At 26.2% G+C, this 8,752-nt stretch overlaps 1 protein-coding gene and 1 long non-coding RNA gene across 2 annotated transcripts in view; both read left to right on the forward strand.

Moving 5' to 3' along the window:
* The first annotated feature begins 7 nt into the window (after nt 1-7).
* LOC102681560 lies at nt 8-2,673 on the forward strand. The gene is made up of 5 exons (XM_006617154.2): nt 8-183; nt 243-363; nt 713-861; nt 926-1,066; nt 1,142-2,673. Exons 1-5 carry the CDS (start codon nt 37-39, stop codon nt 2,438-2,440), a joined length of 1,857 nt encoding a protein of 618 aa, XP_006617217.1. The 5' UTR covers nt 8-36; the 3' UTR covers nt 2,441-2,673.
* Nucleotides 2,674-3,522: 849 nt separating this feature from the next.
* LOC116185827 overlaps nt 3,523-8,752 on the forward strand; it is an 8,171-nt gene continuing 2,941 nt past the window's right edge. The window contains exon 1 of the long non-coding RNA XR_004150734.1: nt 3,523-3,986. This is a non-coding gene — a long non-coding RNA (uncharacterized LOC116185827). The remainder of the gene's footprint in view (nt 3,987-8,752) is intronic.

Consider the following 8,752-nt stretch of genomic DNA (forward strand, 5'->3'; position numbering starts at 1 on the left):
TGATTGGTAATCGCGAAGTTGCACCGTACATCGATTATGGTGCAAGTTCAGGTGGAATGCGGAGGTTTCACGGATTTGGATCATACATCGAGTATGAGCGGTAAGCTCGAATACCTGGAAAAGTATTCGGTAGCACCTTCTCCCAGCAGAGATTATTACGGTTTGAAAGTGTTCGACGATCAGGTGCTGACGAATAGATCGCGCCCTCGCGATTCTGCCTCGTAACTTCGTTACTTTTACAGGTGATACTCTATCTCTGGCGAATCTCGCACGGTCCCCATAAAACACCGATTGTACAAACCTCCTGTTTCGCAGATTTCAAGCAAGATCATCAACTGCAGGACGAGATACAACGTATCTTCGGTAGAAAATCGATTTTCAATAACCTCTCTCGCGATACTTACGATATTATAAAACCTGCGATAACGTTTATTCGATGTTTTTTTAATTATTCGCTATTTCATACGTTTTTTCATTGATATTTAATAACGTTTTCGTCAATCGTCTTTTATTTTTTTTTTTTTTAGTACAGGAATTATTTTAATTGTTTCTTTATCATATTTTGATATGATATTTTTAATGTCGAATGCTTATATCGAATTGTGAAATATTATTAAATTAATTTTAATATAAAATATTTTTGCAAATTTTTAAATTATTTAATTTTATAAATCATATTTTTTAAATTTATAAATCATTACAATTTTCATAGGTGAATATTTTTTAAAACACGTGAGAAATATAACTTCTGGAAGGAATACGTTACTCACCTTGCCAAAGTGTCTGATCAATAAATTGATTAAATATCTCACTGTAAAAGATATCATCAAATTAACATCACTTTCGCACATCTCTAAAGAGGTAACATAAATTTAATATCTAAATTCGTTTTCATCCACTTTTTCACTTCTTTTTTAATACTTAGATCTTTGATGATAATTTCGTGTGGGAAGCATTGTACAAGAAGTACAATCCGTTAAAAAAATACAAGTACGAAAATTTATATATTCCGTGCAATTGGAAACAACTATTTCAATTAGAGCAAGTAGAAATTTTCGAACAAAAAGTAATTTCACTATAGTAATAAAAAATAATTTCATTCATTGACATCGCTCATTGACACAAGCATCGGCCCTTTCAGATGAATCGTCCTCGTACAACAGCGAGACAGAAGTCGGTTAATTCAAAAATCGAAACTACTATGAAAGGAAATCCAAAAATAGAGAACTTGGCGAAAGCAAACACAAAAATAGAAAACTCCATAAAAGTTTCCACTTCGAATACGAAAATAACGTCAAAGTTTGCTCCATTGGAAAATCAAATTGCAAAGAAGGACATTAATCGTAAAAAGAATATCAATACTCTTTCGAGAAAATTGTCCGATAATTATCTCAATGAACCTACTACGATCGAAAAAGAAAAAGTGACTTCAGAAAAGAAAACACCTATCCTTAAGTCTTTACAGACTATCGGCCAGAAGAATATAAAAATTCTAAGAGATCAGTCGATAATTAATAAACTCGAGTCTAAACGTGAAACAGATAACAAAGATCTGATTAGTAATAAAACTAGTGAGATAAAAATGAATAAATTTCAGAATAAAGTAAAGAAAATCGACACGAAGACTAGCAACGTGAGTATCAAAATGATGGATGATAAGGTTAATAATACAAAGCCAAAAAGTACACCTACACCGAAAATTAAAACTAATGAGAAATCAGTGACACCGAAACTTAAATCGAAAGGCAAAACGAAAAAAATTGGACAAAGCAAGTCCACGATTTTGAGTACAACTTCGGATTTGTTAATCGATAATTCTGCCGTAAAGGACGATAGCTTTGATCTGGCTGATTTGATCGAGGCAAGCTTGAAAAGTATTCGTAGCCCTAGAAGTATATTCGATTACAACTTTAGTTGCATCGATAAGCCGAAATCTTGTGGCGGCGACACTCTCGCGCAAGAGATCAGTCGAAAGATGTCGGATCATCCGAGGGCGCCGAAGAGCGGTCATGCCAACAAAGCTGCTCTCGATCGATTATCGGAAAAATCTGAACCTCTTACCGCGAAATCGGTCGATTCTGTTAGTAAGATTGAACGGGCGCGTGCAATTGCCACACCGAGATATTTAAAAGGGTTAAGCGCAGATTTGAAAAAATCGATAGAGTTGAGTAAAAGTAGGGGTATTATGTCATTAGATGAGAAAGTATTGGATCAATTCGAAAAATATACTTATAATAAATATTCGACACCGAGTATACAGGATGATATAGAACAAAAAAAATTTACTCCTCGAAAAGAAATGGATAAGATAAACATTTTACGTTCACTGGGAACGAAAAATTTTAATAGCAAAAATCTCAGTTCTAACGCAATGAATGAGATAAATCGGTACGACGCAAAAAAAAGCATGACAATGAACAACATATATAAATATTTATGAATGAGTAAAACCGTTCTCGAGTATATTTTTTAAATTATAATAATCGCGTATATTTTTGATATTAATTTAAATATTAATATGATCATTGTATATGTCGGAGAAATATTTTTGTAACATGTCTAACATATTTAATAATATTGATAATGTATTATACAAAACACAGATTAAGAAACTGAGCGAAGTAATTTGTGTAAGTTTTTTTATAAAATAAAATAAAAAAATTCACGGAGAAGTCATTATTTTTTTATTTTTTAAAAATATTTTGTCTAAAAGATATCTTGAAAGTTAATCGGATATCAGAGTTTGTTTTCAACGTATATATTTCACAAAGGATGGACAAGAAGAACAAATAGTAAAAAGGATAGAGATAAGGTACAAATATTGAAATCAGCGCCATCTCTAGAGTGTCGCAAATCAAACTCATAAAGATGGAAGAAAGAAAATGACAGAAATAATTTGTAAGAAAAAGATAAATAGAATAAAATTCGCTATAGACGCCATCTTTTAAATGCTAAAGATAGTCTTATAATTCTCACGAATTATTTTTCTCTAGATATTTAATTTTTACATCTATCTATCTTAAAAATATAAATATTATATTGTCAATCGGAATGTATGTTCAAGACAATAATTTATGTTAAATATAATATATTTTAATATATAATATACAATATATAATATATAATAATATACAATATTAAATATACAATATATTGATATTGAAAATACAATATTTTATATCTATCTACAAGATATTTTAGAGTAGAATATTTGTTCTATTTTTTATTTATAATATAATTTTACATTAAATTTTAATATAAAATTATATTGTATATAATATAAATTAATATAAAATCGGAAATATTGAGAATTATAATATTATATATCATTATATTATATCAATAAATTATAAAATAAAAATTATAAAATAATTATTTCATATATTATAATTAAATATTTCATATTAAAATATTCGTTCGAAATCTATAAATATTTGTGCCATTATCGACATTGGTACGCACGACTTTGCCCGCAGAGTTACGATCGCTGGGTGGGGAGAGGCAGTTACGCTTCGACTGCCATACTGTTTAGACGCATTGGAGCTATACGCGTTTTATTTCGCATATAATTTCAAATTGTGCACGAGTTTAAAATATTTTCGAATTTAAAATATTTATTTTTTAGTCATAAATATTTGAAGTACTTGTGTTTTTTTACGAGTGTTTTTAATTCGCATATTTATTTACGAATTTGAATTACCAATTTTATTTGCAAATGTTTGACATATTATTTCCGATTTTTTAATATGTATTTATTCGCGAGTGTTTATAGAATTTGTGTCTTATTTGTATAATTTTAAAACACGTTTATTTATGCATGTTCAAATTATATACATTTATTCACGAGTGTGATAATTTTTCATTTTTACGATATTTTATTTGTGTGTGTGATAGTTTCGCGCGTTTTATTCGTAAATGCCGGTATTTCGTTGTCAAGATGGCTGAAGCTATTGGATTACTAAATACTTTGGTGTTATCTATGAATGGTAAGTCTTATGTTTTTTTCGTATTAATGAATTGTTATGGTTTTTACATAAATAATGAGCAGTGAATGTTAATACTTATTTTTTTATTCCATAATTTAGATTAGGATTATTTTATAATTTTTCTTTAACATTTTAAAATTTTTCGATGTTAATTGTTATTTGATTTTTGTTATTATTTCAAATTTAATTTTACTTAATTTTGATTCTAATATATTGCGATTCACGAGAATTTTTGTTTATATTCACTACGCGATTCTGGGAATTCTCGTTTTTCATTATTATTATCTAGAGAAATTTTCATGATAAATATATTCACTGAAATTTCTAAACATTAGAAATTCTTGTTATTTAAATTAATGTAATTAGTGAAATTATTCATGAATTTAATACTTTTAATATGTATCATAATCATGAATAATGATTTAAAAGTTTAAATAAACATATAAATATATAAATATTCTTGTATTAAGCAAAAATAGAAAGTTAATGGTTAAAAATCTGGAAAAATATAAATCATATGAAAAGGAAAAAATATTTGATAGTTATATGGTTATATTAGTTATATAGTTATATTATATTTAATACTAAGATTATTTCTCATTATATATTATCAGCAGTCAACTATGGTGAAATATAAATCTTAAGAATTTCCAGGATTTATTAGAATTTAACGTCATAATTGTCAATTATTTATTTATTTTCTATAAAAAAATTGAAAACACAATTAATACGTACAGAACTATTGTTTAGATATTTCTGTATCTCTAATCAAAAATAATTTCACATGATTGAAACTTGACTATGTAATTCCTCCCTGTAAACTGGGTCATTGTTACTAAGAATGTATTTGTTTCTGTCTGAAATGACATCATAATCGACATATTTTCAGTAATGTTACATCATTCATATATTTTTTTTTATATTTATGTCGAAAATAAGTAATAAATTCATTAATAAATTTCAAGAAAATATTAATTTTATTTATTATTAAAATTCATATTTTATAAATCCACCATATTATACAATATATACACAATTTTCATACAGTATTCAAATACATATATACATTATACAATATACGTATACACGATTTCTATATATTCAAACATCTATATACACTTTGCAGTGTATATACGATTTTTACATAACATTCAAATACGGTATACAATGTACATATAATTTCCATAATATAAAAAAATAGTAAAATAACAAAATAATACTAAAATTATAAACCCTAAATCCATAACACAATAAACCGTAATATATTTTCGTTTGTCGAAAGTTTCCAAGAAAAAAGCTCCATACATCAAAGTCTTGTTCTTTTTTTTCGGATACAGGATCGAATCTTGGGATTTTCGTCCCTCTTTTTATCTCAGCAGGTGTAGGATTGTCGGTTAGGCGGTCGGTGGGCGTCGTCAGAAGCGTCGACGTCGTGGTCGCGAGAATGCGTCACCATTGAAGTGCGAGACGTGGTCGAGTAAGCGTCGCGCGCGTTTCGAATAATTCGTCTGCCATTTCACCCTCGAATCGAAGCGTGATTCGCAAACACGTGTCTCGCACTGTCCGCCATGTTCGAATCGACGGTTGTCACTCGCGTGATTTGAATTCGTTCATCAAATTGACGTCTCGCTGTGCGAATTATGATATGAAGTTTTGTTTTTCGTTCTCTCTTAGTAAATAATATTTGTGATTATTATTTAAAATTGTGGCATTTTTAAAAATATTTAAAATTTATTTTAATTTTTATTGTTATTTATTTCATTTCAATAAATAATTTAAATTTGTGAATTTTTTGAATTATCTATTAACTCATATAATAGTTTCAATAGAACAATTAAAAATTAAGTTAGTTTCTAGCATATTTGACAATGAAACAAAACAAGATTATTAAATTTTTAAAATGCATTATTATATGTACATTGCAAATGCTTTTCAAGTGAAAATATGAATTTTTTTCTTTCAATAATGTTCGTTGAAGTAAATTTTTAATTTCTTTCGATTTTCAACGAGTCACTTTAATAATTAATCGAAATTTGATATCTCAATTTACCTATTACCTATTTATAACTTTTTAATGGAAGAACTATTGAAAGTTTCTCGAAGCTAAGCACATTCCTGCTGCATCGTGTCGGCCGATAATCGAATACAAAATTATTGTGCTAATATCAAAACTAATATGGCCACAGTGAGTGCTTGTTAACAGTGACAAACTTGAGCTTACAATTTGAAATAATAACTTTAACAAACATCTTCCCTTATTTTTCAAAATAAACAAATCAAATTGAATTGAATTTGCAAATCGTGAAAAATTTTCGAATTTGATTAATATCAAAGACATTCATATAAAAGTGTTGATACTCGTCCAAGCGATGGTCCTCGTTAAAAGCATTTCTCGTAACCAATCGATATCGAGTGATAGGATTTTCTTGAATTGTTTAACATTATGGCATGGTAACCGACACAAACAATGTTGATTTTAACGATCGGCGAAGAAAAATCGTGAAATCGAAAGAATGATATCGATATACACACGAATTTGTGATTTCGATTCGATTTAATGGGATATCTATGGGATATCTTCGACGAAGTGGAATTCGAATTGTGTAAGTGTATATTTTTTTTGGATTCAGTTATTTAAATGGATTGTTAATTTTTTTTTTTTCAAAGTTTTGTTTTTAAGAATTTTTTGATTTTGAAAAAAGTTGAATATTTTGAAATATTCAGAAAAAAATAGTTTCTAATATAAAAGTTGCAGAGAAAATTTTAAATTTTTAATCGGACTTAAATTTAATAGATTTCAACTATTTTTGCTTTTATAATTTTAAAAAATTTAACTGGAAAAAAGAAAGTAAAACATAGATAAAAAGTTGTATAAAAGATTTTATACTACATTATTTGTAATTATTTTTATTTTTATACTTAATTTTAAATTTTTTAAAAAATTCCATAATTCCACTATTATTACAATTCATTTATTTTTATTTTTGCGTTTGACCAAACTTTTAAAAAAAATTTGGCTTAGAAAAAATTCGTATTCCATTATTACACATTAGTGCAATTTTATTTTTCTTCTTACATTTAAAAAATTTTCAATTTTGTTAAAAAATAAAATAATACAATTTAATAATAACAATATCTCATTTTTGAAAAAGAAATAAATATCTAATATTTTATTACTGTTATATTAATCTATATTGTTACATCTACTTATACATAATACTATTACATTCGATATATATATATATATTACAATACATAAAAATCTTGCATTTAATTAACATACAATTAAAATAAATCAATTAAAATACAATACGTGAACTATTCACATTTCATCTCGAAAACTACTAATCAGTAACAACTTTCGATCATACATTTTTCATTTCGTTTCTTATTTATTCTCAGCACTGTGCGCTATAGTTACTGTTACATTGAGATAGACACGTGGCATTAGGACATGAAATCGACATTTATCCGATAAGAATAGAAAAATAACTAAAGATCTATGAACACACACACACACATTTTTGACGTAATATATTCGATGACATGTTTTTCGTATGTCACTTCAATTTTATTATTATTCGAAGTGTTACACTATTTGTTAATTTGAGGTCAATTATCGTTGATATATTCGTCTTGTTGGCAGTCCTTCAATATAACTGACGTTAAAAGCCATCTTCACGTCTATCAACACTAATATTAAAAATTCTGTCACTCGCAGCTTTCCAAGTCTCTTAAATTAACTTTCTTGAAATGTATATTGTGATAGTATTCTGATAATTTCAATTGTTAAGTGATTCAATCGAATTTTTGTTTAATCGAATTAATATAAATTTTCGTTTAATAATTTTTAATAAATAATAATAAATTTAATAAATTTCATTTAATATAAATAAATTATCGTGATTTTATGTTTTTAATTTATTTCTATTTATTTTTTAAATGAATTTTGTTGAATTAAAAATTTAAATAATTTTAATTTGAATGAAAATATATGTCATATTTTGAATATACTTGGTTAAAAATTGAAAAGAATTTTTGGATATCGAAAAATGCAAATCCAAAAATATTTATGCATATTAATGGCAATTCATACCGAAAATATAACGTATGCCAAACAAAAAATTTTTTTTCATTTTATAAAAATTTCACGTGTTTCGTGTGATCTATATTGAATCTAATCTAATCTAACCTTACTTTGTCAACGAACAAAAAATTTTTACATATCTTTTACATATTTTTACATATTACATTTATATATCTTAGTTGTGACTCATTCATGCAAATGTAATAATATATTATATTTATTACTTGTATATAGAATATTAATATATTTATTTATTTATATTAATAATTTAATAATATATTTATTTTTAATATATATATATATTATTTAAAAAATTATTTATTACAAAATTTTATTTCTTGTTTATAATGAATATATTATATTATATTTTGCAACAATTAATATACTGTGTGGGATAAAATTCAAAATGTAAGCGTATAAAATATGCAATAATAAAAATAAATACATATTTAGACAATCACTTTTCGTTTGTTGAAATTATATGTTTGAAAATATACAATATAGTATAGTATATTATTTCAATATCATTATCATAACTTCATCATTATAAAGTCTTACAAGACAACATTGATATAAATTTAATTTCCATTCTTTCTTTTTCATTTTTCAAACTAATACTAAGAGAGAGAGAGAGAGAGAGAGAGAGAGAGAGAGAGAGAGAGAGAGAGAGAGAGAGAGA

This window comes from Apis dorsata, unplaced genomic scaffold, assembly GCF_000469605.1.
Source record: "Apis dorsata unplaced genomic scaffold, Apis dorsata 1.3 scaffold_293, whole genome shotgun sequence".
In the NCBI taxonomy this organism is placed as follows: Eukaryota; Metazoa; Arthropoda; class Insecta; order Hymenoptera; family Apidae; genus Apis; species Apis dorsata.

Coding starts and splice junctions, on each gene's coding strand:
- LOC102681560 (XM_006617154.2), top strand. CDS start 37: ATGGTGCAAGTTCAGGTGGAATGCGGAGGTTTCACGGATTTGGATCAT. Junction 862..925: donor TTTCGCACATCTCTAAAGAG/GTAACATAAATT, acceptor TTTAATACTTAG/ATCTTTGATGATAATTTCGT. Junction 1,067..1,141: donor TAGAAATTTTCGAACAAAAA/GTAATTTCACTA, acceptor CGGCCCTTTCAG/ATGAATCGTCCTCGTACAAC.